The sequence below is a fragment of the Aspergillus neoniger genome, assembly GCF_003184625.1.
Source record: "Aspergillus neoniger CBS 115656 unplaced genomic scaffold BO87scaffold_3, whole genome shotgun sequence".
Classification (NCBI taxonomy): Eukaryota; Fungi; Ascomycota; class Eurotiomycetes; order Eurotiales; family Aspergillaceae; genus Aspergillus; species Aspergillus neoniger.
Window position 1 is genome coordinate 723,755 of NW_020291131.1, and position 26,154 is coordinate 749,908.

Consider the following 26,154-nt stretch of genomic DNA (forward strand, 5'->3'; position numbering starts at 1 on the left):
CCGAGCCGCGGATCGAACGCGGGACCTCTCGCAGATATGCTTGGGTTTGTATCCCTAAGCGAGAATCATACCACTAGACCACCCGGGCTTGTTATATGTTTAGGTCTCAAGTTCTTGATTTATGAGCCTGGGCATGTCTTGTAGGTCATGAACAGCAGTCCCGTAGGTCTGTCTGTGGCCTTGTAGGCAGGCTGTCCTTGGTTCATATGGCTAACTGATTGGCGTGTCTATCTCCCTGCTAATTAACAGTCCTATTCATGCAATGAGCAAATCCTAGCACGTTGCTACGTATTGTTCGTGGATAGGGAAGAGTAAGTGTAGCCCCTAGAATATGTACATCATCGTTTTATATAAGCCATCATACACACGACAGACCGGCACACGCCCGCTACTAAAGCAGGTAGCTATGTCATAGTAGTAGTGGCCAGTAGTGCCATAGAAGGGATATCAAAGTCATCAAGCCCAGGGTTGACTGACATACGAGTATGGTACTGTTAACCCATATTTTCCAGCTATGGATAACAACCCCGTCACACGGCAAGAGCAACAGGCATGAACCTACTAGACATGTGAAACACTGGTCACCAGGACAGATAATGATATCACCATAGACATCATAGATGCGGTGAATTAGGGATGCAGAAGCGGGGGGCAGGGATACGGATCGGACGTCCCGAGTCTATAGGGTTGAACAAACAACCATGGCAAGACCGAAGGGCATGGCAGAGAACAACAGCTTATGGGTATATACCACCGGTAGCTCACACTTCAGCCGACAGAACATGGCTGAGTGTAGGGTCAATCGCGGAAGGACTACACAGCAAAGCCTGGGGTGGTTGGCTTGTATGTACCATATACCCACGGGCATAGTACCACTATATATCATCGGGAATCAGAGCATGTAGTACTCTCACCAGCCACAGAGCATTGATGGCCAGAGGACTACACAATCAACCAAAGGGCATACCAGGCCCTGAGGCATATACACTATACGACTACCGTGTGGCGACGTAGGCCATTACACCCACTGGTATAACCCAGCCAGCCGAAGCACAACCACATCATATGGCACACGAGGGATATCGAACAAACCAAAGCAGACGGACTGAGACAATTCACCCACATGCACAAGAACTCACGTCACACCACATCCATCAGGTCTAAGACACCAAGCAGAAAGTCGCCCACAGCAGCATCGCACAGTCCAGCGCAGAACCCGTTCACTGCCTACAGTGTACATGAAATCAAGCTTTGGGGATACCGTTGCCTCCATCGTGCAACGCAACCGAACCAACCATACGCAGATGCATATCATACCACCCACAAGAGTCACAAATACTCCACAACTGCGGAGGTAGTTGCGTAGCTACACAGCACTGCATCTTTATATCCTGAACAACCGAATGCGGAGAGAAGCATCTCATCCGTGCAGATCAGACAGACAGACAGAACAACTGTGCGCAAGCAAGGTTGCTAATCACCCCACTCCCAGCCAAACAAACTTTTTGACTTGCCGTGCTTCTGGATCCCGATGTTGCTTCGACACATGCCGATCTTGAGTTTCAAGAAATCGAGTTGCAGATGTACATGGTTAGCGTGGTATATCGGTGTGGCGATGCTAGGCTGCTAACATCTGTACCTACTGAGACCGTCGGTGGCAGGACAGCACGGGACAGATAGGATGACGATGGCCAACCTCCTCTCAGTCTCTCTCACACTCTCTCTACATTAGCACAGTGGTTAGTTATGCAGATGACCGACCGTGCAGTGCATGGTGATGATCGCTTCTTTTTCCGTCGGCAGAGTCAACTCTGATTATTCAGGAGATACCGAGTATCTACTCAGTTCCGCGACAGTCGAGACTCCCCCTGTTCAGCCAAAATTATTTATTGATTGATATAGATAGTATTTAGTAAGTATCTATCTTAGTACGGAGTAGCGAGGCGGATAAGGAGTCCATTAGCGATCATTAATAATTAACGAGGCAGAAGATAATAATAACCCAACCCTATAACTACGTACTTGATAGTTAGTTAATACCCCATCGGCTAACAAAAACCAAGCGGTGTAAAGTAAATCGAAATAAAAGATACCAAGTTACAAAACCAAGATGTGTTTAGTTTGTAAGAACGAAAGGGGAATCCAAATCAACATGCTGATTGGCACGATCAATAGAGGATGATAATGATGGTGCCCTGGTGGTGCCGGGGAGTGTTCTAGGTCGGGCCAAATGGAACCTGAAACCACACACCCCCTTTTTTTCTCTTCCCAGACAAGAGTTCCGCGTCGTCGTTTCTTTTGGACCAGTCCGGGCCCTTTCAGCCAGTTGAGAGTTATCCGGCGTTAAGAAATCGCCACCCGTCGGCCCTTCTGTCGGGCGGACGGGTCCGATTGGACAGTTCCCCGGTCGCGCATGTCCCAGCCCCACTAAGTTGCTGTTTAGGGATTGGTTCTGGGTTTTTCTCCATTTTATAAAACCTGTATTGGAAAGGTGTCCTGATCCTACACAGTAAGTAACTTAACTACTCCACAGTAAGCACAGTAGTTGATTGTTACAGAGGAGTAAGATGGATGGATAGATGGATCAATCGGTGCATTTGTTGGCTGCAATGAGATTGAACGGCTGGGATCCTGGCGGTTCACCAACCTCCATCATTGCATGGCTCAAAAAGTCAATTAAAATATGCAGCATAAGCAAGTAATATCCGTTGAATGCCAATCGCATGGCTGTGCCTGAGAGACGCTATGGTCTTATGGAGATGTCAGGCTCACTCGTTTGCATGATGGTGGTGCTTTGATACTCGTCAATTGGGATGTCCACAAGTTTGTCGACCACATTCGATTATTCTTCCATTGTACTTTGTGTTGCGTTTACTTAAGAATAGACGTAGACTCGAGGGGTTCGGAGAAAGACCGTGTTCCTGAATCCTACCTGCAAGGGCAGAGATTTATTTATATATAGGGAAGCTGGTCAATGGTTCACCGGCATAGTATGTCCGGAAACTATTTTCAATCTGTGTCAAAAGTACAGCCCATAGCAGAGGTTGAATTTGTTATAGAAATACCAAAAAAGTCAATATATAATCTGTAAACGTAGACAATATATCCACATGAGAAGGGAACCAGGGAACACCTTAGCAGAATAAATGAGACACACATATTGTGAGAACCTCAACCGGTGGTGCAGCAGTAGCCGGAACCATGGCTCCGAGGGTTGCTTGGTTGCCCTTCGATCTCGGTGCAGGTGTTTATTCATGTCACCGAAAGATTTCGGAAACAATTTTCAGAAGCGCATGCTTTTGACCTGCATTATGGCGGAAAAAGTCTTAAGAAGAAGAAAAAGTTGCCTTTCTGGGGTGATGTTCCGAATCTAATTTGGGAGCCGACTCTATCGTTCAAGTATCAACATGTTGCGTACACCCGTAGATACTAGATAGTTCGGTGGATGCACAAGCTTCACGTTCAGCATACATTCCCGCACAAGAGGACCAGTCTATCCTTCTAGAACCTTTCCCCTCTCAACACCGCCCGGAGCACAGCTTTCCCGGCGACAAGCGAAAGAAAAATGTCTAAGATGAAGCAGATACAGTAGTCGGCTGCTAAGCACTTAGTGTGTACCCACCGCTATGCTCTCCCAGCCTTCCCGCAGTGTGGTGAGAAAAAAAGGCTGGGAAGAAGGCAGACCACATTGTCTTGTCGATCATCTAGCCTGATTATCTCTTACGATATCCGGGAAGGCCCAAAGATAACCTTAGCTTGCCAATCAGAAACAAGATATTGTCGGAAGTCCTTCAAGGAAGCAAAGAAGGCACCGAAAGAAAAGCAAGAAACCACCCAAGTCTACCAAGGCTCAAAGTTGGGTCTAATGTGTAGGTGGGGGGTTCGCTTGCCTCGAACACTTCAATCTTAGTGGTTTGATGCTTACATTATTATCTGGGAAAAAACGGGTCACTTGCTTATGTGGTGTCAACGCATGGTTTGCTGAGTTGCGTTACGCAGTTTATCATGCAGGTAAAGTGGCTGACAGGTATTCCGTGTAAGGTAACTTTCAATTCTCCCCATGTGTTTGTTCATACGGGTCTTGTGAATTGACAGTACCACAATTTTGCTGCTGACGGGATCTCATCGATCAGACAAGCAGAAGCAAGCAAAAGAAGGCACCAGGGTCTATCATCGTCAGGTGGATAAATCAAATCTACATTAATATTGGGATCCATGACTCAAGGCACCCAAATCCCCAAGGGCCAGGTCTATTAGGAATTTACCTTGTCCCTTCAGGACCTGTCCTGTCCATGATCCAAATCAACGAGCGGAACCGCCCGGCATAGTTAACTACTACTCCATAAAGGATGAAATGGTTTCTTGTGGCTGGGACAACAAGTATGGCATGGCTTCTCTTCCTATTGTTATCTATTGTCCTCAGGAATGGAAAACAATCCACTGCATAACCCCATACTCTGCATTCCTGCAAGTCCTCTGCTATTGGAGTTGCATCCCATTAACCTTGAATGAACATCCACCCAGTTTGAGTAACCCAAGAGATCGTATTGCCACCTCCGATAAAGCCACCATGTCATGCGTCTTATTTCTTACCCTCTATATAAAGTTTGATCTACCCTCTCTGTGTAAGTAGTACCCGTTTGCATCCACCCTCGCGAGGCGGGTTCATCGGGGTCAACCACAAGAATAGCACACTTGATTTGATAGTTGGACGGAGGACCCCGTCCTCTAGTACTACTTTGTAGGGCCGATTACCCGTCAATGTGAGATAGCCGCCGAGTATGAACTATTGGTGGCAAGGGGGGAAAGATATAATTGGAAAGAAGTAAAAATGGAAATGTTACCTACCTAGGTACCTACCTTAATCAGCGGTTATGGTTCGGAGTAGCTTCTTAAGTGGCTAGCAGTGAATATAGGTTCCCACCGTGGCAAATCGACTGACGCTACTTGTTTGTTTTCGAACTACCAGGTTACGTACTGTCAATGGGTAGCAAATTCAAGCGGCGAATAATAGATGCAAATGGAATCAAGTCGTGCAAAGTCTTCACGCTCGATTGAGAATGAAACCGCAGCGTGGATGTATGTACGGAGTTCCTGAGCATCCGATAATACCTCCGCTGAGTGAACGTCGCCTGACGGATGTAAAAGCTCTGTATGGTAGTTCTATAGTCCGTTCCCTCCCGCAAGTAATGCTTACATTGGCATTGAATATGGGGTAGTTTACTGAGATACCTCGTTACGCCGACGAGTTGATTATGCTGACACACCAGATACAACAGGGCAACCGTGGGTGCCAGGTCTTGGATCAGGAACGAAGCAGTGCCCGAAAAAAGCAGTTGAACCAAACATCCCCTCCTCCTTGAGGGGTTCACAGTACTCCATGAACATAAATAAACAAGATCAAAATGGTAACAACCGCCATAGACTGCATAGCGACGCATTTTTACCCTGGCCACGACCATATCTGCGGCGGTTGTTGAGAGACAGTCTTCAGGCTTCAAGAATGAGGAAAATTATCCCTGCATGCCGTTCCGAAGCAACATAAACACAACTATGGTAAATTGCTGTCACGATGATACGCCAAAAGACACCATACCGTATGGATACAGTTTCATTGCGCCATCTGCATTACCTGGCGGTGGGTCGGGGCTTCAGGGGCCGTCTTGATTCCCATGGATTCCGGCACCAACGCCGTCTGGCCATCCCTGTTGTGCCGCTTAACCTTCTCCTACCTAGAGCCTCGAGCTGTCACTGTTTCCAGAATTGAGAAAGAGGAAGGGATGTTCGCCCCCCTAAGGGTGGGTAATAATTACACCATTGACTATCTTGATTGATATCATATATTGGAAGATGGAGTCATTGCCAAAAAAAAAAAGAAAGAAAAAAAGGGTAAGGGGATAACTGAAAACAGAGGGGGGGAAGATACGTAGATTTTCCACGTTACTAAAAAGTAAATAACGACTCCAGCTTGTGTGGCCCATTATCCATGGTATCTGAGGCACCTCGAATCCTTGACAAGACTTCTGGTAGGTCAGTTTGGTAGGCAGCATGAGCCACCTCAGGTGGCAGTAAGCCAATCACCGAGGACCCTGCCAAGTAATCCGCACTTCATTCGACCGACAGTCAAAGAATCTCCAGACCAGAAATGGTGAGGGCTGAGGCGTCGGGGGGGGCTGGTGGTGGTTGTTGTGGACAAGAGTTAGTTGGACGGCGAAAAAAGTGGGTAACAATACGCGCGTTTTGGTACTGCGTGCGGTAATACCGATGGTAACCCCCGCCCGGTGCAGGTGGGATGAATGGGGAGGGTGAATCGGGATGTGATAGGCTGCAGGGGCACCCGTCTGCTTACCATATTTACACCATCCGGACCTTTTTAGGAATAATCCAGTATCGCATACAGGTACAGGACTGGGCGCGCAAGTAAATTAGCAGATCCAGATCCCAAAATAACCACCAGCGCCGCCCCCCCTCTCCCCTTCTTCCCAGGTCATACTAGGGAGTAGCGCCAGTCCTATCTTCCCTGCTTGGGTGGTCAATCAATTCCCTTTTCACCACTTACCGTCCAACTCAAGCCTCCTCCTCCCTCCCCGTCCGTCTCTTAGTTCCTTCCTTCCTTCTTTCGTTCTTTTGATCTTCGACCTCTTTTTCCTTTCGGTTCCTGTTCGCTCTTTTTTTCGTCGACACTTCGTTTCCTCCCCGACTCATCTTTTGCAACACTAGCGACCTCTCCCTCCCTCCCTTCCTTCTTTCTTGCTTTCGTTTGAGGAAAGAAGAGGGAGGCCTTTCTTGGCTGAGACAGGTTCAGCCAGCGGCAATCGGGAGGCTTTTGCTTTTGACCCTCCCCCTAGTCGTGTTTTGTTCTTTACTTCGCTTCACCCTTCCATTCGTTTATCAAACGTCCCTCCAGCGACGACCATCCGGCCCCGCCCTGGAAGTCGACCTACAAGCAACAGAAAAATAAGCAGACGATCGTTTCGAGTTGAGATTGTTGTTTAGTTTTACACACCCTTGAAACACACTCCGGCACTGGTGCCTTCAGAGGAAAAGAACGCTGCGACAACATCAAAAGTCAATCCTCGACGCGTTCTGAATATACATATCCCATTGCGCCAGAAGTGTTATCTGTTTATGCTTCTATCACTGAAAATTGGATCAGAGTAATTTTTAATGGGCCACTGTTGATGTAAGTTGCAGGATCTTGATACCAACCGCCATTCTCCACCCCCCCCAGATAAGGCCTCATTGATACTCATGGTTTAGAAGAAGCTATTACACGGCTCGGTGATTGTGGCTATCCAATATGTCAGGCTATCCAGCAGGGCATTACGAAGATGGCTACGGCCATCAGGAGCATGGCGATGCGTACTACCAGGACGAACATGGCCAGGCTTATTACGATCCTAACGATTATGGTGACAGCTATTATGATAGAGGGTATGTCTTTCCATTATATGCAACAATCGGTACCCAGAATGTTCAGTTGATTGACCATCGTTTGTCCCTCGAACAGCAACTACTACAACGCAGAAGGAGGTCAGGCATATGGCCAAGAGGGTGGTTACTACGATGCTGGTCACCAGGATGACTACTACGGTGACCAGTACTATGACCAAGGAAATGGTGCACCCCGTGGAAGACGCCGTGGAGATTCTGAGGAGGATTCGGAGACCTTTAGCGATTTCACCATGAGGTCGGAAACTGCTCGAGCTGCGGATATGGATTACTATGGCCGTGGAGACGAACGTTACAACAGTTATGCCGACAGCCAGTATGCTGGTCGTGGATACAACGGATACCGGCCGCCATCTTCGCAGGTCTCGTATGGCGCCAACCGATCATCTGGCGCCTCGACACCCGTATACGGCATGGACTACGGAAACGCCCTTCCTGGTGGACCGCGTTCTCGAGAGCCATACCCAGCCTGGGCGTCAGATGGCCAGGTTCCCGTCTCGAAAGAGGAAATCGAAGATATCTTCATTGACCTGGTCAACAAATTCGGTTTCCAGAGGGACAGCATGCGCAACATGTACGACCACCTAATGACACAGCTGGACTCCCGTGCCTCCAGAATGACGCCCAACCAAGCCCTTCTGTCTCTGCACGCAGACTACATTGGTGGTGACAATGCCAACTACCGCCGTTGGTATTTCGCTGCCCACCTGGATTTGGACGATGCCGTGGGATTCGCCAACATGAAGTTGGGCAAAGCAGACCGGAAGACCAGGAAGGCTCGCAAAGCGGCCAAGGCTGCAGCACAGCAGAACCCTGAAAACGTCGAGGAGAATCTCGAGGCCATGGAAGGTGACAATAGCCTGGAAGCTGCTGTTTACAGGTGGAAGACACGCATGAACCGCATGTCCCCGCATGATCGTGTGCGCCAGCTGGCTCTGTACATGCTGTGCTGGGGTGAAGCTAACCAGGTCCGCTACATGCCTGAGTGCATTTGCTTCATCTTCAAGTGTGCCGACGATTACTACAGCTCCCCCGAGTGCCAGAGCCGGGTCGAGCCGGTGGAGGAATTCACTTACCTAAATGAGATCATCACCCCCCTCTACCAGTTCTGCCGTGACCAGGGTTATGAAATCTCGGATGGCAAGTATGTCCGCCGCGAGCGTGATCACGAAAAGATCATCGGATACGATGATATGAACCAGCTTTTCTGGTATCCCGAGGGTATCGAGCGCATCTCATTTGAGGATAAGACTCGTCTGGTCGATGTTCCCCCGGCTGAAAGATGGACCAAGTTGAAGGACGTCGACTGGAAGAAAGCATTCTTCAAGACGTACAGAGAGACTCGGTCCTGGTTCCACATGATCACCAACTTCAACCGTATCTGGGTAATTCACCTGGGTGCTTTCTGGTTCTTCACTGCTTACAACGCTCCCACCCTGTACACCAAGAACTACCAGCAGCAGCTGGACAATAAGCCCGCTGGTTCAAAGTATTGGTCTGCTGTCGGTTTTGGTGGTGCCCTGGTTGGTTTCATTCAGATCTGCGCGACGCTCTGTGAGTGGATGTATGTGCCTCGCCGGTGGGCAGGTGCTCAGCATCTCAGCAAGCGTCTGATGTTCCTCATTGCCGTCTTCATTGTCAATCTTGCTCCTGGTGTTGTGGTCTTCGGCTTCAACAATGTTCTCAGTGAGACAATTTGCCTGATCATTGGTATCGTCCACTTCTTCATTGCTCTGGCCACGTTCTTCTTCTTCTCTGTCATGCCTCTTGGAGGGCTGTTTGGCAGTTACCTGAAGAAGCACGGCCGTCAATATGTGGCCAGTCAAACATTCACAGCGAGCTACCCACGCTTGAATGGCAATGACATGTGGATGTCCTATGGTCTGTGGATCTGTGTTTTCGGTGCGAAGCTGGTCGAGTCCTACTTCTTCCTGACCCTGTCATTGAAGGATCCCATGCGCATCTTGTCCCCCATGCGTATCCATCAGTGTGCTGGTGTGACCTACATCCCCAACGTGCTTTGCCACGCTCAGCCTCAGATCCTTCTCGGTCTGATGATGTTCATGGATTTGACTCTCTTCTTCCTGGATAGTTACTTGTGGTACGTCATTTGCAACACCATCTTCTCGGTGGCGCGGTCCTTCTACCTCGGTGTCTCCATCTGGTCGCCCTGGAGAAATATCTTCTCTCGCCTACCGAAGCGTATCTACTCCAAGGTGTTGGCTACGACCGACATGGAGATCAAGTACAAGCCCAAGGTGCTCATCTCCCAAGTTTGGAACGCCATCATCATCTCCATGTACCGTGAGCATTTGCTGGCGATTGATCACGTCCAGAAGTTGCTTTACCACCAGGTTCCCTCCGAACAAGAGGGCAAGCGTACGCTGCGGGCTCCTACCTTCTTCGTTTCCCAGGAAGATCAGTCCTTCAAGACTGAGTTCTTCCCCTCAGGTAGTGAGGCTGAGCGTCGTATCTCCTTCTTTGCCCAATCTGTTGCTACTCCCATGCCTGAGCCTCTCCCGGTTGACAACATGCCCACTTTCACTGTCCTTATCCCCCACTACGGCGAGAAGATTCTGCTGTCGCTGCGTGAAATTATCCGTGAGGATGAGCCGTACTCTCGTGTTACTCTGCTGGAATACCTGAAACAGCTTCATCCCCACGAGTGGGACTGCTTCGTCAAGGACACCAAGATTCTGGCTGATGAGACCTCGCAATTCAACGGTGAACCTGAGAAGAACGAGAAGGATGCGCAGAAGAGCAAGATCGATGACCTTCCCTTCTACTGCATCGGTTTCAAGTCTGCTGCTCCCGAATACACGCTCCGTACCCGTATTTGGTCCTCCCTTCGCTCTCAGACCCTGTACAGAACCATTTCCGGTTTCATGAACTACAGCAGGGCTATCAAGCTGCTTTACCGCGTTGAGAACCCTGAGGTTGTCCAGATGTTTGGTGGTAACTCCGAGAAGCTCGAACGTGAACTTGAGAGGATGGCTCGTCGCAAGTTCAAGATCTGTGTCTCCATGCAGCGTTATGCCAAGTTCAACAAGGAAGAGCGTGAAAACACCGAGTTCCTTCTGCGTGCCTACCCTGATCTCCAGATCGCTTACCTTGACGAGGAGCCGCCAGCTAACGAGGGTGAGGAGCCCCGCTTGTACTCGGCTTTGATTGATGGACACTGCGAGCTCCTTGACAACGGAATGCGCAAGCCCAAGTTCCGAATCCAGCTCTCCGGAAACCCTATCCTCGGTGATGGCAAGTCCGATAACCAGAACCACTCTATCATCTTCTACCGCGGTGAATACATCCAGGTCATTGACGCTAACCAGGATAACTACCTGGAGGAGTGTCTCAAGATCCGTAGTGTTCTGGCTGAGTTCGAAGAACTTACCACTGACAATGTCTCGCCCTACACCCCTGGTATTGCCTCCGAGGCTGAGACCCCCGTCGCCATTCTCGGTGCTCGTGAATACATTTTCTCCGAGAATGTTGGTGTTCTTGGTGACGTTGCTGCCAGTAAGGAACAGACGTTCGGTACCCTGTTTGCTCGTACTCTTGCGCAGATTGGTGGAAAGCTGCACTATGGTCACCCTGATTTCCTGAACGGTATCTTCATGACTACGCGTGGTGGTATCTCCAAGGCTCAAAAGGGTCTCCACCTGAACGAGGATATTTATGCTGGTATGACTGCACTGTGCCGTGGTGGACGCATCAAGCACTGCGAGTACTTCCAGTGCGGTAAGGGTCGTGATTTGGGTTTCGGCTCCATTCTCAACTTCACAACCAAGATTGGTACTGGTATGGGTGAGCAGATGCTGTCCAGAGAGTACTACTACCTCGGAACGCAGCTGCCCCTCGACCGTTTCCTGTCCTTCTACTATGCTCACCCTGGTTTCCATCTTAACAACATGTTCATCATGTTGTCTGTGCAGATGTTCATGATTGTCCTGATCAACCTTGGTGCCCTGAAGCATGAGACTATCACCTGCCGTTACAACTCCAACCTGCCCATCACTGACCCTCTGCGTCCCACCTACTGTGCGGATCTCACTCCCATTATCGCCTGGGTGAACCGCTGTGTCGTCTCCATCTTCATTGTGTTCTTCATCTCCTTCGTTCCCCTGGCTGTCCAGGAACTGACTGAGAGAGGTCTTTGGCGCATGGCTACTCGTTTGGCCAAGCACTTTGGTTCCTTCTCTTTCATGTTCGAGGTGTTCGTCTGCCAGATCTATGCGAACGCCGTCCACCAGAACTTGTCCTTCGGTGGTGCTCGCTACATTGGTACTGGGCGTGGTTTCGCTACGGCTCGCATCCCATTCGGTGTCTTGTACTCTCGTTTCGCCGGACCGTCCATCTATGCCGGTGCTCGTTCCCTGCTCATGCTTCTGTTCGCGACATCCACTGTCTGGACGCCCGCCCTGATCTGGTTCTGGGTTTCTCTGCTTGCTCTCTGCATTTCACCCTTCCTCTTCAACCCCCACCAGTTTGCCTGGCACGACTTCTTCATCGACTACCGCGATTACATCAGATGGCTGTCTCGTGGTAACTCGCGCTCGCATGCTTCCTCCTGGATTGCCTTCTGCCGCCTGTCTCGTACCCGTCTCACAGGTTACAAGCGCAAGCTCCTTGGTGTTCCTTCAGAGAAGGGATCCGGCGATGTTCCCAGGGCCAAGTTCACGAACATTTTCTTCAGTGAAATCATTGCCCCTCTCGTCCAAGTTGCTGTAACCCTGGTTCCTTACCTCTACATCAACTCGAGAACTGGTATCTCCAACGACAACGCGCGCGCGTCGAATGCCGTGGTCCGTATTGCGATCGTCGCTTTCGGTCCCATTGGTATCAACGCGGGTGTCTCGGGTATGTTCTTCGGTATGGCTTGCTGTATGGGTCCCATTTTCGGCATGTGCTGCAAGAAGTTCGGTGCTGTCCTCGCCGCCATTGCACACGCCATTGCGGTCATCGTTCTGCTTGTCATCTTCGAAGTCATGTTCTTCCTCGAGAGCTGGTCGTGGCCTCGCATGGTCCTGGGAATGATCGCTGCCGCTGCAATCCAGCGCTTCATCTACAAGCTGATCATCTCCCTCGCCCTGACCAGAGAGTTCAAGCATGACCAGTCGAACATTGCTTGGTGGACCGGAAAATGGTACAACATGGGTTGGCACTCGCTTTCTCAGCCTGGCAGAGAATTCCTTTGTAAGATTACCGAGCTCGGATACTTCTCTGGTGACTTCGTCCTGGGCCATCTTATCCTCTTCATCATGCTTCCTGCCCTCTGCATCCCCTATGTCGACAAGTTCCACTCCGTCATCCTTTTCTGGCTGAGGCCTAGGTACGTTCAGATTCCACTTCATTCCTACGTTTTCATCTATACTAACATTCCAACAGTCGTCAAATCCGCCCTCCCATCTACTCTTTGAAGCAGTCTAAGCTCCGCAAGAGAAGAGTTGTCCGCTTTGCGATCCTGTATTTCACTATGCTGGTTCTGTTCCTCATTCTTCTCATTGCTCCTCTGGTTGCCCGCGATGAAGGCATCAGCGTGAACCTTAACATCATGAGTCTTATGCAGCCCCTGGATACCGACAACAACGATACCATCTCCAGTTACACTGGTAATGGTCTCCCTGTCGGTTACTCCGCCTGGACCCCGTCCGCTGCGTCTGCATCTGCTTAGAGGTTGTTTTTGTCCTAAATTGTTTTTCAATACATTTTACCTGTCTTTCTTTTTCGGAAATGGAACATGGAAACGAGCTGTATAAAGTAACCAGCGTCTTGATGTCGCTGCCGAGTCTCATACCTTTGCCTTTTATTTTTCTTTTTCGTCTCCACCTTTTTTCCCCTTGACGAAACTGCGTGTATGCTCCTTCAGTTGCCAACATTAATGGGTTCAATCTCTTTCAACTGTTTTGTATTGTCAAGGTGTTGTTCTGTCCTTTATGTATGGTCACTAGACTTGCCAGCTTTTCTTGTATCGTCCCATTGCATCGGCTGCCTTTTGATTTCCTTGGTGTTTATCTAGAGGGCTTCTTTGCCTCTAGTCCTGTTGACTATGAATTCAAAGAGTCTTGAGAGTTTCAGATCCTAATTGTTCCAGTCCAACACCACTCTTACGTAGACGTATAGTACGTTTCCTTGACTCTGTAAATATTATAATTTGAGTATAACTGCATGTTCAGGGTCCTCTCGATGCTCAGTGCTTGATACGCTTCGTGAAACGAGCCGACCTGCAAGGAGCGCCAAGTCACGTGTTAGGGCCGCGCCCATCCCGGAAGTTGGACTTGCCGCGTTGCTTCGAACCTCCGGGAATGCCGCTGCCTTGACTTATTATTCAGTCGCTGATGCTGTCGAATCATTTATAGAGGGTCTTTCCTTCATTTCAACTTCAGACTCCGCTCATCTGCTTCCTGGGTACTTGCGCCCTGAGCGCTAAGTGGATTTTCTCCCGTCATGGATATCCAGGAGACTCAGCGTCTCCTTTCGGAGTACCTCCATGAACTCGCCGACCTCTTCCATCGTCTACCCGGTTCTGCGATCTTTCTACGTTATGTGAAGTCTAGTTACCAGAATGACCCGATCCGCTCGGCTGTCGAACTCTTCCTCTTCTTGTTTGCGGTCCGCTACCTTCTCGCTCCGAAGTATTCGACTAAACCGGGTGTGGTTCAACTTTCGGAGGATGAGGTCGATGATCTGGTGGATGAGTGGACTCCGGAGCCGTTGGTGGGAAAGCCCACTCCGCTGGAGGCGATGGAGGTTGATAAGCGGACGGTCATTGTTGGGTATGTATTGTCTTTCCTAATTTGTTTCCTGTCGGGCATGGTATGCTGACTGTTGGTGACTTGCAGCCCAGTTGGACCCAAGTCTAAGTTGAGCAACGGTCGGACGGTCGCCAATCTCGGTTCCTATAACTACTACAACTTTAACACGAACGAGTCGCTCAAGGAGAAGGCCATCCAGACTCTGCGAAACTACGGTGTCGGTCCTTGTGGTCCCCGCGGTTTCTATGGTACTCAGGATGTTCATATGAAGACGGAGGCTGATGTTGCCTCTTATCTCGGTACTGCATCCTGCATCATTTATGCGCAAGCCTTTTCGACAATCTCTAGTGTCATTCCTGCGTTCTCAAAGCGTGGTGATATCATTGTTGCGGACAAGGGTGTTAGCTTCGCTATTCGCAAGGGTATCCAGATCTCTCGCAGCATTGTTCGCTGGTATGAGCATAATGATATGGAAGACTTGGAGAGAGTCCTTGCAAAGGTTACCAAGGAACAAGCTAGGAAGCCTCTTACTAGGCGGTTCATTATCACCGAAGGTCTGTTTGAATCTTACGGCGACATGGTGAATTTGCCTAAGATTGTGAGTGCTTATCCTCATTATGGTTCCTCTGTGGATTTAGCTGACTAGGTTGAAGATCGAGCTCAAACTCAAGTACAAGTTCCGTCTGATCCTCGATGAGACTTGGTCTTTTGGTGTTCTTGGGCGAACTGGCCGTGGTGTGACTGAGCACCAGAATGTCGATGCGGCGGAAGTTGATATGATTGTGGGCTCGCTGGCCGGCCCACTGATTGCAGGAGGTGGCTTCTGTGCTGGCTCGGAAGAGATCGTCCATCATCAGCGTATCTCGGCTGCTGCTTATACTTTCTCCGCGGCACTCCCCGCTCTTTTGTCTACCACTGCTAGTGCTACGATCAACCTCCTTCAGAACAGCCCCGAGACTGTGACGCAGCTGCGGGAGCATACCAAGGCCATGTGGGCCCAGTTGGACCCTCGCAGTGATTGGGTTTATTGCACCAGTTCCCCCGAGAACCCTATGATGATTCTGGTCCTCAAGCCTGAGGTGGTTGCTGCGAAGAAGCTGTCCCTCGACGACCAGCAATTCTTGCTCCAAGATATTGTTGACGAGGTGAGTGTTGCTAGGCAAAATGGCTTATACGTAAAGATAACTGACTGCTTTGGATACAGTGTCTCGCAAACGGTGTTCTCATCAGTCGCTTGAAGACTCTACAGGATAACTTCGAGCCGAAGCAGATTGTTCCTCCTGCCTTGAAGGTTTGCGTGACAATCGGATTGACGAGAAAGGAGATTGAAAAAGCAGGAACGACCATTCGCCACGCGATTACGAAAGTTCTAAGCAAGAGGAAGTAAAGAATTTCCTTTCCCTTCCATTCTCGTATTTCATTTCCCGGCCTATCCTGAAAGTGGCCATGAACATTAATGCTCCAATGACACGCCTCTTGTACCCTTCTTCTTTCCATTCGTGCCGTTGCCCTTTCTGTTGGTGATATAGAACACCAACCTACATGATTTCTTGTATAACATATTACACCGTGGATTGATGCGACCTAGATGCGTTTCCTGAGGCGTGATTTGAGGTTGTTGAAGCTTCGGGTCTCTATTTTTACTGTGCAGATATTCTTATTTGCCCATATCGGCCTTTATTTCTTTGCGTGCTTGGGCACAGTGAACATTAATAGACATTACATTCTAATATTAATTTTGTGTTCTTGTCCAATCAATGCTTTTCGTGATTCACTTTGTGTCTTGGATCTCAACGCGACGAAAGGGATGTACAGGGATATCCGCTTCACTGACGGTCGAGTCATGACAGGGCCAGAACACCAACCTAGGGCTCTGGAAGAGCACCAAGGGGCCACAGGTTACACTGTGGAATCGATCGGGGTTTCGATTTTGTGGCAAATGGCCTGGACGAGGCCGTGGCGCATTCTCGAGACCAAGGGATCTGCGCAGATACGAAATTAACATTCCATCCAAAACAACCCAGTTAAACATTTGTTTTCCTAGAAGCAGAATAGCGGCACTCCCTTGTCTTCACCCATGGCGCTCCAGAATGAAGGGCAGGTGTCTTCACTCTATGCCAGAGTGAATCGCCAGGAGATGCACTTGGCTGAACGGTGTCCTTAGACAAAATCCGCGTCTTCTGCTCTGTGTCTGACGGTTATTTCCTGGTGCGCTTGACGGTAGGATCTTTGCTTAAATCAACACGTGGATTGAACGTTAAGAGACTGATCTCAAAATCAACTTTGTCAATACAGTAGCAACGGGTTTGCGTTACACCAGCAATGAAACGCCTTTTGTACCTCCTCGTTGTGTTGCTGCTCAGCTATGTTGTCCGCGCACTTCCCTATGGTACGCCCCTGAGACTATGAGTGCCTGACCTACCTATTAACTGAGCTTGTAGACGACCCTGGCAAAAAGCGCGATCTTGGCCCTCTGGGTGACCTTCCAGGAGGTGATGTGATTGTGTGGGTAGACCAAGCTGGAAATGCTCTTGCCAACAACGTCGTGGGCGGCGGCAATTCAAACCCAACTGCGACGGCAGATAATGTAAGTGTAACCCACAAGCACTGCTTCAGATGTCAAGCTAGGGTTCAGACTAATGGAATAGTCACCTGCAACTCTTCCACCACTGTTACCGACTCTCGATGATGATCTGGATCTCTCCCCCGCCGTCCCACTTCCTGAATCTACCAAGCACCCAAAGACCGGAAATTACCGTCGCTTTGGCATCTCCTACTCTCCGTATAACAGCGATGGCAGCTGCAAGACCCAAGACCAAGTCAACCAAGACCTGGAAAAGCTGGCGCAATACGGGTTCGTCCGAATCTACGGCGTAGACTGTGACCAGACGAGCAAGGTTGCCAAAGCCGCGCGGCAACGCAACCTGAAAGTCTTCGCCGGTGTTTTCGACCTGCAGAACTTCCCATCCAGTCTTGACTACATCACCGGGGCTGCCAACGGGGACTGGTCCGTCTTCCACACCATCAATATCGGCAACGAATTAGTCAACGATGGTAAGAACTCGATTACCGATGTCACCAACGCAGTAAACACAGCACGCAACAAGCTCCGCGCCGCAGGATACCAAGGACCCGTGGTAACGGTGGATACTTTCTCAGTCCTGATCCAACATCCCGAGCTCTGCCAAGCGTCCGATTACTGTGCTGCCAACTGCCATGCCTTCTTCGATAACAACAACACCGCTGATAAAGCCGGCCAGTACGTCAAAGACCAAGCCAATAAAGTCTCCAAAGCGGCCCGCGGCAAGAAAACGCTTATTAGCGAGTCAGGATGGCCACATAACGGTCAGCCCAATGGCAAGGCTGTGCCGTCTTCGCAGAACCAACAAAAGGCAATTGCCAGCTTGCAGCAGACGTTCACTGGCGATAATGAATTAGTTCTATTTACAGCCTTTGATGATCTGTGGAAGCAAGACTCCCCTGGTACTTTTGGAGCGGAGAAGTTCTGGGGCATCAATCAACGCTGACGATTGGCATTTTGATCTGCTCCACTTACGTCCATCTGGTGTTGGGCGGCTGATCATCATGGGTAGTAACCTTTCTGACATTCTATACATAGATATGATATGCTTTCGGATTAGATCGCGCAGGTCGTGATTGTTTCGGGAGCTTGTCAGTCGGTATGCCCGTGTGGTGATCCTATTGTTTTGTTTCTATTTCTTCTACATGTTATGTTTCTTCTTCTGTCCAGTTACACAAGTCTTGTGAATAATTGGTTATGTCTCACACAGTATCTTGTGCATATTTGACAGTCACTTGGATTGATGACTTTGGAGTCATCTAATCATATCAATTCAATCATATCATACCATACCACACTCCTATGCCAGTAAAACCCACGTCTGATAAGTTCAAGACTGCTTTCCTCTGCTGCAATTCAAACTAAACCGAAAACCACCTAGTAACTAGTAACTAACTGGGCCCCATCGTCGTCGTCGTCATCAACCACGTACTTCTCATCTTTTACTCGGGAGCCACCCGAAACCCACCCACCCACCAGCAAAAACCAACTTCTTCGGGTAAGCCAGACAATTGAAAAACAAGATCCAAACTAAAACCCGATCTCGGTAATCTTCCCATTCCCACCCACAACGCCCGTTGCGAAAAGTACTATGTTTTGGTACCCAGGTCCGAGAATGGAGCTAGCTAGTCTTATCCATTCTATTCTATTCTACTTCTAGTAAGAAAAAGTCTTGCCACTCGTTCTTAGTATTTTATTTTGATTTGGTGTATTTTCGGTATTGTATGTTATGTATAAGCTGGACTAACTAGTATTTTGTATTTGTGTGGGTTGGTATTCTTGGTATTATTATGTGGTTGTGGTTGTGGTTGTGGTATTGGTAGGTGGTAGCTAGTAGTACTATCTATCTTACTCGGACTGGAGATTGGTCGCTTTCAACTAACCAGCTCTCACCAACTAACAAACTAACTAACTCTGTGTTTTGGAAAGTAGACTATAGGTCAGGCACGTTAGGGGTCCTTATTGATTGACTATTTTAACTAGGTTAAGATGCTGAGTTTTGAGTTATCTGGATTATTGTGGGTTTGGTGGTTGTATGCTTGAGATTTGAGGGAAAAAGTGTCAACAATTAAATGCTTTGCATTATGCCGCTGCATTGCATGCAGATTATAGTAAACTGGAATGGTGTATGCTTGCTATGCTATGATGCTATAATGTGAATCACATGCTACTCCCAACGAAGATTTCTGTGCAGCTAGGCAGCTAGGCAGCTAGCTACCTACTCAAGACTGACGTTCTGCACCGCTTCCTCGACACTCACGGTGGCGTTGGTCTTGGGTTCGCTATCTGTGTGGCTATGCTGCTGGCCATTCTGCAGATGCTCCGTCGGTAAATCCGGCACGGGAGGGGGTTTATAAGTCAAGTCAGCCTGGCCGGTCCTTGTGCGGCCGCGACGACGAGTTTTAGGGGGTTCGGGTTTCTGCGTGGGTTTCTGAGTAACACGGGTGGCGACCGGCGGGGTAGGTGATGGTGCGGTGGTGAGTGTGCTGGTGCTGCTGACGCTGTGGTGATGCTGTTGCTGTTGTTGCTGTGCAAGTCGAGAAGGACTGGCAAGCGGAGTGCAGTGGCTCGTGACTGGGACAGGAAGGTGACCTACTCCTCCATGGCCTGCGTGGAGGTGGGGAACTGTTGAGCGTCGGGGTGGAGGGACAGCTGGAGGTGGGTTGGAGGCTGAACGACGTGAGTGACTGGGGACGGGGGGTGGGACGATGCCGGTGGAATTTGTGCGCTCGCTGACGTTGTTGGCGGTGACGAGGGTTGCTGGTGGAATGATTGGGCTTGTATGTTGAGATTCGGCGTCTTCGGGGATCTTGTCAGTTTGTCCGTGCTCGTCGTCGCGCCGGCCGCGCCAACGTCTTTGTCTCGGAGGCAGAGGCTTGACTTTGGGCTTGCCCAGCAGCTTTGATGGACTCGTTGGGCTATCGATGGCAGCACGGGCATCGTTGCGGCTGGGTGTTATGATGCCAGGCTTCACATGCTGGGATGCTACTTCTTGGACGCTGAGGCTGGAGGATGATGCGTGCTCAAGGTGCATGCCGATTCGTTGCGCTTGGTTGAGTCTGTGATGCGCAGCCATGCTTGACGCGCTGGAGTCTGGACCATCCAGTCTGGTGGGCGACATGTTCTCAGGAGAGCTGTCGACCGTGCTCGTGGGTGAAAGAGTCCGAGAGGATTCCAGTGGTTCCCCGAACTCAGCATCAGGAGGTACACTATCCGTAGGCGTGGTATCTTCATCGTGAACTGGCATTTCTGGTTCGGGGTCTCGAAGCCATTCAACAGCTGCGCATCGAAGAACCAGCCTTCGTGTTGTCTCATCCACGTCGTCGAAGTGCATTATCTTCTCCCGGTCAGGCCCACTCTCGGAGAGCTGACCGTGAACAAGCAGTCTGAGCACCCGCTTGAGCTCCTCCCGCTTGTAAAACGGTGGATACTTCAGCTGTGTATGTGCCAGTAGTGGGTAGAGAACACGCAAGTATGTGTGTCGGAGAGCGGACGCCTCTTCGGGCAGGTCCAGAAGGTTCCGAATGAGGATGTCGACTAGCACGTGAAGATCGTTGGTAAAAAAGTATTCGTAGGTGGTCGGGGTAGTGAAGATGAGGTATAAGAGCTTGAGCGTCAGAAGCTGGAGCGATGTCTCGGCTGCAAGAGTTAGAACCTTCCACCCATTGCGCTTAGGACGACTAACCTTCACGATTGATCAAAAGGATAATATTCTCCCCAAAAGTCTTGTACAGGTTGCCGTGCATGGCCAAGATCTTGATAATCTTGTTCGTCAAGCCATTGGACGTATTCTCATCGACCGGATCATGCGCGGAAATCATGAACTGCTCGTTCAAGACCAGCTGAGCATATCGTTAGCATAACCCCAATACACCCAGACAAATCCATAACCACTCACCAACACCCGAATAACCGGATAATGATAAGGATCATTAACATCGTACGACAGATCCTCAATGATATCAAAGAGGCCCTTGACAAATTCATCATCCACGAGAACTGTACCACCCTTCAGTCAACAAACAACCCAGTCCACAACAATATTACCCAAGAAGAAGAAAACGCACCCAAATCCTCAATTTTAACCCTCTGAATCCTCGACATCTCATACATCAAATCCATCAGCAATCGATGCAACCCCGCAGGGACCTCCTCTTCCTCCTTTCGATTCCGCGCCTGCAGCAGCTCCAACAACCTCGGGAACAAGCCCTCCTCATTCATCATCCGAAACGCCACGTCATGCTGTCGACCGTCGAAGAGCAAGAACGATACGATGAGGTGAAGAGTCGCGGGGTCGTCATCCTACACCACCAAACCAGCATCAGTAAACCAGATCCACACCATCCACAAGGAAGAAATAAGAGAGAAAGAAATCCGAACCTGCAACAACCCATAGACCATCTGTCTCCGCACATAATCCGTATGAGCGACAAAGATATTCGACGCAAGCAATTTATACGAGCACCTCGTAACATCTAACTCGGATTGAAGGTATTCATCTAGAACCATACCACCCAAATATCAGCTCCCCACGTCCCGCATCTTTCAGATTCATATCATCTCATTTCATCATACCTTTGTATTTGGTCGCCAGACCCAAATAAGACCTCAGCGCATTATCAATATGATCTTCCGAGGAGCAAGGGGAGGAAACAATCTCTTGTATCTCGTCCCAGAATTGCTGCTCGTTCTCGAGGGAGACCTCAAAGTCCATTTCCCGGTGCTACTGCTGGTGCGGTGCTAGTGTTGCTGCGGGGGGTGCTGCGGGTTGATCGTCCTCGTCGGCGGGAATGTCGTCGTGTGGTTGTTTCCCTGCACTCATCCCGCCCGCCTTGCGCTTGGAGCTGGGTTGCGAGGAGGGGTGGTGGTGGTGCACTTGCTCCGCGGGGGTGGGGGAAGGTAGAGGGAGGTGGTGTGTTGTGTGATGTGTGTATGTGGTGTGGTAGAAAGGTAGGTAGTATGGAGTGGATGGATGGAATGGAAGTGGCCAAGTCAACTCGGGCGGCGGCGGGGGATTGGCGGGCGATCCACCGGTATTTTTCTGGTCGGGGAAACAGGAGTGAGAACTACTTATCTACGGAGTACTAAGGACGGCCGTACGTCATTCATCAGCACTAAATTGTTAGCTGACTAGCTAAATCTCTTGTCAACTAGATATTGTCTTGAGTCTTATTGCTTGGTATGACAACATGAATTGTAGATTTACAACATTGGATTCTGAAGATATGTGGAAATTATGAATCTGTCAATATAGAAACCAAAGTTGTTGCTCCGGTCCCATGATTAATTGTTTACAGCCACTAGTAAAGTACGTAGTCTATACAACAACAACAACAACATCCTCCCAGCGCCAGTCGCCGGGTTCATTACAGATCGCCTGATATCAGCCTCTTATTCCCAAGCCAGCTAGAGAAATAACGAAAGCATCACGCAAGAGAGAAAAATCGGGGGAAGACGAGGTGATAAATAAAGGGTGACGATTAAAGAAGAGGGTCAATCAACTCATGTGCTCGGGGACGTGGTATCTGTACTTTTCCAAACAAACGCAATAACAAAAACAGCAATATCGACGTAGACTGCACATGCACATGCATACAAAGCCATAGAGAGCATTAGGGTTACTGCGGGCGCTTGAATGGGTGCGCTTCGGTGTTTCTGCGGTCAAGGGTCAGTCTCCAGTGTGCAGTTCTCGTCGAGGCCAGCTTTCACTTACAGCACATATTCGTCCAGACTCACCACGTTCGGGTCGCTGAACAACAGGTAGAAGTACTTGAGCGTCTCCGCCAGCCAGAAGGACTGCATCTCGTCCGTCGGCTTTGGAGACTGGACCGTCACGTCTTCAATGGCCGAATTGGCCAGCTCCGTCCGCGTGTACTTGGACACCGCCTCGAACATCTCCCAGCCCTTCTCGCGCCAGTATTCGTCGCCCGTGAGGCGGTACATGATGAACACCGACTCGATCGCCTCGGGCCGCAAGAGGTACTTGCGATCCACCAGACGAGTCACACCAGGTGGCAGCCGCTCGTTCCGAATCCGGGCCGCGACAAATTCCTCGTGCGAGGGGGCCTTCTCCTCCTCGGCTTCGTCAACGGTCTCCACCGGTTCCTCCTCCTTCTTCTTGATGTCGTCGGGAGGCGTTGCGATGACGTGCCAGTTGCCGCGCTCCCGCTTGGCGTGGGACTTCTTGATCGAGTTGATAGCCTCGGGCTCAGGATCCACGTATTCGTTGGCCTTGGCTTTCGCCTTTTCTTTCTCCTTCTCTTCTTTGCGTGCCGCCGCCCGAGCCAATCGCTCCTGCATGTTCGGGTCCAGCGCCTTGTAGTAGGTTTCCTCGTTCCATTCGCACTTCTCGCCGTTCTTGCACGGAATCAAGGAGAAGTGCTCGGGCATGATCCCGGTCTTGGTGGACTCGTACGCCCACACGCAGCCATCCGTCAACTTGGACGCCAAATCCATGTCGCTTTCGATGCCAAACAATTTGGCACCAATACCAACCATGCCACCCACGAAGCAGGAAAGATGATCGCCGTCATAGGTTACCTTCGTACGACCAGGCTGCTTGGGCACCGTCATGGTGCTCAAGAATCGAACGTCGCGACCGCCCTTGATCATGGGCTGGAAGAGGAGCCGTTCTTTGGTTGCCTTGATGGCCTTTTCGTACATGGTGCGGTACTGATCGTTGAGACCGCCCAGCAGCATATACTCCTTGGGCAGATACTCATACGTCGAGTCAGCAAGAGCACCCAATCCGTACTTCTCGCTTTCCGAGGCGGGGCTGGTCAAGCCTTCATGGCACTGCGCGTCGGGGGTCTGCTTGTCGAAGGAAGCGCGGTACTCGCTCTCTGAGCTAGGGTAGTTTTGTTGACGTGAGACTCCACCGTACTCAGCCGGTTGGGCATCGTCGTGCAGCGATCTTGCATCATGAGGCACCAAAAACTCGGTGTAGCTCTGGGCGTCCGTTGGAGCAGGCCGAGTGGTGTGAGGCCTCGTGGGAGCAGTACTGGTGGCTGATTCTACTGGCACTTTTCCGCGAGGAACCTCATGATCGATGTGAGTGGGGTTCTTCTTGCAACCAGATGCGTCGATCTTCATTGGCCACAAGCCAGGAAGCTGCGTGTTGTCCTGATAAGCCTCGAGCGCATTGGTAATGCGGGCAATAACGTCGTAGTACTTGTTTTCCTTGGTCAGCTGTGCCAAGCGGGTGAATTCCACAGAAAGAGAGCCGAGTTCAGCCAACACAGCCTTCTTGTCTGCGCGATGCGGTTGCACTGTGTAAAGCCTGCATAACAAGCACGTCAGCTATACATAAACCAATCTATAGCACCAAAACAAAGAACTTACGGGGCCCATTTGTAAAAGAGGGTTGGCATGCGGTTCGGAGTGTCAAAAGCGCCCATTATAATCTCAGCTAGCTCTACGGCCTTCTCCAGAAGCACATCGTACTTGTGTCCGGAGATATCGTATGCACCGAGCAGACCTCCCATATAACGGATGACCGTCTCGAAGACCGGAATGTCCTTCTTCTTGGAAGTAGTGAAGTCGATGGTCTTGATAAAGTCGACGGCAAGGGAGAACTCCTCCTTCAGGCCCATGAGCCAAAGGGTATCCAAGCCGTCCACGAGAGTAGCTCCCCAGCCATTGAACGGATCGCGATATCCACCACGGAGGGGCAGGACCTCATCATGGCCCATGGCGGAAGTTTTATAGCCAGTCCAAGCGTGTTCGAAAGTGGACCTGATCGTCGATAGCCTTTCGAGACGCTTCATCTTGTCGGCGGACGATTCGTCTTTGAAATCAGCCTGCAGTTTAGGGAGCACCTTTGATTGACCAGCGGGCAGCCGGATCAAGTCCTCGGGAGCGAGAGGATATTGCTCGGGCATCTTCTTCCAATGGGGGTGTGGCCAGGTGGACTCGGGAGCCTCCACTGCCAACTTCCCTTTATCTTCAGAACCCAATTGGGACTGGGCCGGACCAGACTCGGCTTCATTCTTGTTCCCCGAGGCCGTTGCATCACTCGACGGGTTGGACACTTCCGCGGAGGTTGAGGGGCGAGCATCAGATAAGGTTTCGGTAGACGGCTCTTTCGCTTCTTCGGAATGTTGATCGGAGCTCTCGGGGGAAGAAGGAGGAGGAGGGGGCGGAGGGACATCTACGGGAGCAGAGTCCTTGAGGGTGGTCTCGTCAGCGGGGGGAGGGTTTGGCGAGAACGATGCAGGATGACGATCAACGGGTGGCGGCGCACTCCAGGCGGAAGGAGCCTGTTCTCGAGATCGAGCGAAATGTATGAAGGCGAGCACAAAGATGGTCGCGAAGACCAGGAGGACCCGGTAACGTCGGGCTCGAAACATGGTAAACGAATGTAACCGAGAAGGTAGTAACACAAGACTCGGAAAAACGAAAGGCAAGAAACAGAGTTTGAAAGGGGAGAAGAGATCCCCCAAGCGAAAGTCAAGTCAAATGCAAAGAATAATATAAATGGTCCCCCAAGAAGAGGAGGTATTGAGGCGGGGGGGGGGTGCGGGTTATACGAGGGAGGAGGGACACCGCAAGGATCACGAGATCCCAAGGGAGTCAAGTTCCTGCAAGCCGCGGGACAAGACTCGGGGCGAAAACGAATGGAGAACACTCCCAATCAATGAGGAGTGGATTATAAGAATTGAGGAGGGTCAGATTTCTCTCTAACGACAGACTGGGCTGAGATCCAGCATGCAACAAAAGTGGACCAAACGAGTGGAAAGAGAATGAATCAATCAGGAGGTGGGTGGGAATTGGCGGAGAGTTGACCTGTTTTAGGTCATGATTGATTTCGGGGGAGAAGAGAGAGAGAGAGAGAGAGAGAGAGAGAGAGAGAGAAAGAAGGAAGAGAGCGGAGTGTGAGGGAGGATGGATGAATTGGGAATGACAACCTGCAGCCCTGACCGGAAAGGGAAACTATCAGGTGAGAAAAGGGAAAGAAAAAGGTAAAGTGTAAAAAGTAAGAAGTAAGAAAGAGGAGAAAGAAAGCCAAGAAAAATAAAAAGAGGACAAGTCTAAAGATGGTGGGAAGGAAAAAGCACCAACTAAACACCTGCACGACAGGAAGAGAGAGAGAGAGAGGGAGAGGGAGAGAGAAGGTAAGAGCGCGCGTGAGAGAGAGAGAGAGACTTGAAAGAGGGGAGGAGAGAGGAAAAAGGACCGACTAGTTAGTAACTGGAAGGTTTAGACCTCCGCCAGGGACTGGCCAGACCGCGCGATGCTCCAATAAAATGAATGAATTGAGATTGAAGAGGAACTAAAAGAATGGATGGAAACTCGCCTGAACCGCCTGCGGATGCAACCGCCGCTCACATCCAAGCAGAAAGCCATTAAGCCCTGAGCCCCGGCCAAGAT

At 50.2% G+C, this 26,154-nt stretch overlaps 5 protein-coding genes across 5 annotated transcripts; 3 read left to right on the plus strand and 2 right to left on the minus strand.

Moving 5' to 3' along the window:
* Positions 1 to 6,860: 6,860 nt before the first annotated feature.
* BO87DRAFT_132042 (1,3-beta-glucan synthase) lies at positions 6,861 to 13,215 on the plus strand. The gene is made up of 4 exons (XM_025618059.1): positions 6,861 to 7,183; positions 7,267 to 7,434; positions 7,511 to 12,781; positions 12,838 to 13,215. The coding sequence occupies exons 2-4, from the start codon at positions 7,301 to 7,303 to the stop codon at positions 13,121 to 13,123; spliced, it is 5,691 nt and encodes a 1,896-aa protein (XP_025484223.1). The 5' UTR covers positions 6,861 to 7,183; positions 7,267 to 7,300; the 3' UTR covers positions 13,124 to 13,215.
* Positions 13,216 to 13,896: 681 nt separating this feature from the next.
* Positions 13,897 to 15,591, plus strand: lcbA (serine C-palmitoyltransferase subunit lcbA; the record flags this gene model as incomplete). The annotated part of the gene is made up of 4 exons (XM_025624625.1): positions 13,897 to 14,225; positions 14,292 to 14,802; positions 14,843 to 15,349; positions 15,409 to 15,591. The coding sequence occupies 4 exons, from the start codon at positions 13,897 to 13,899 to the stop codon at positions 15,589 to 15,591; spliced, it is 1,530 nt and encodes a 509-aa protein (XP_025484224.1).
* A 935-nt stretch (positions 15,592 to 16,526) lies between these two features.
* Positions 16,527 to 17,986, plus strand: scw4 (putative cell wall glucanase (Scw4); the record flags this gene model as incomplete). Its single annotated transcript, XM_025620119.1, has 3 exons — positions 16,527 to 16,593; positions 16,646 to 16,791; positions 16,853 to 17,986. The coding sequence occupies 3 exons, from the start codon at positions 16,527 to 16,529 to the stop codon at positions 17,729 to 17,731; spliced, it is 1,092 nt and encodes a 363-aa protein (XP_025484225.1). The 3' UTR covers positions 17,732 to 17,986.
* An 861-nt stretch (positions 17,987 to 18,847) lies between these two features.
* BO87DRAFT_455461 (uncharacterized protein) lies at positions 18,848 to 21,841 on the minus strand. The gene is made up of 6 exons (XM_025628645.1): positions 21,361 to 21,841; positions 21,166 to 21,284; positions 20,853 to 21,087; positions 20,684 to 20,784; positions 20,471 to 20,627; positions 18,848 to 20,424 (listed from the first exon to the last, which is right to left on the minus strand). Exons 1-6 carry the CDS (start codon positions 21,497 to 21,499, stop codon positions 19,004 to 19,006), a joined length of 2,172 nt encoding a protein of 723 aa, XP_025484226.1. The 5' UTR covers positions 21,500 to 21,841; the 3' UTR covers positions 18,848 to 19,003.
* A 562-nt stretch (positions 21,842 to 22,403) lies between these two features.
* Positions 22,404 to 25,133, minus strand: BO87DRAFT_299098 (class I alpha-mannosidase 1A; the record flags this gene model as incomplete). The annotated part of the gene is made up of 3 exons (XM_025619083.1): positions 22,404 to 22,440; positions 22,499 to 24,064; positions 24,127 to 25,133. 3 exons carry the CDS (start codon positions 25,131 to 25,133, stop codon positions 22,404 to 22,406), a joined length of 2,610 nt encoding a protein of 869 aa, XP_025484227.1.
* Between the last annotated feature and the right edge of the window lie 1,021 nt (positions 25,134 to 26,154).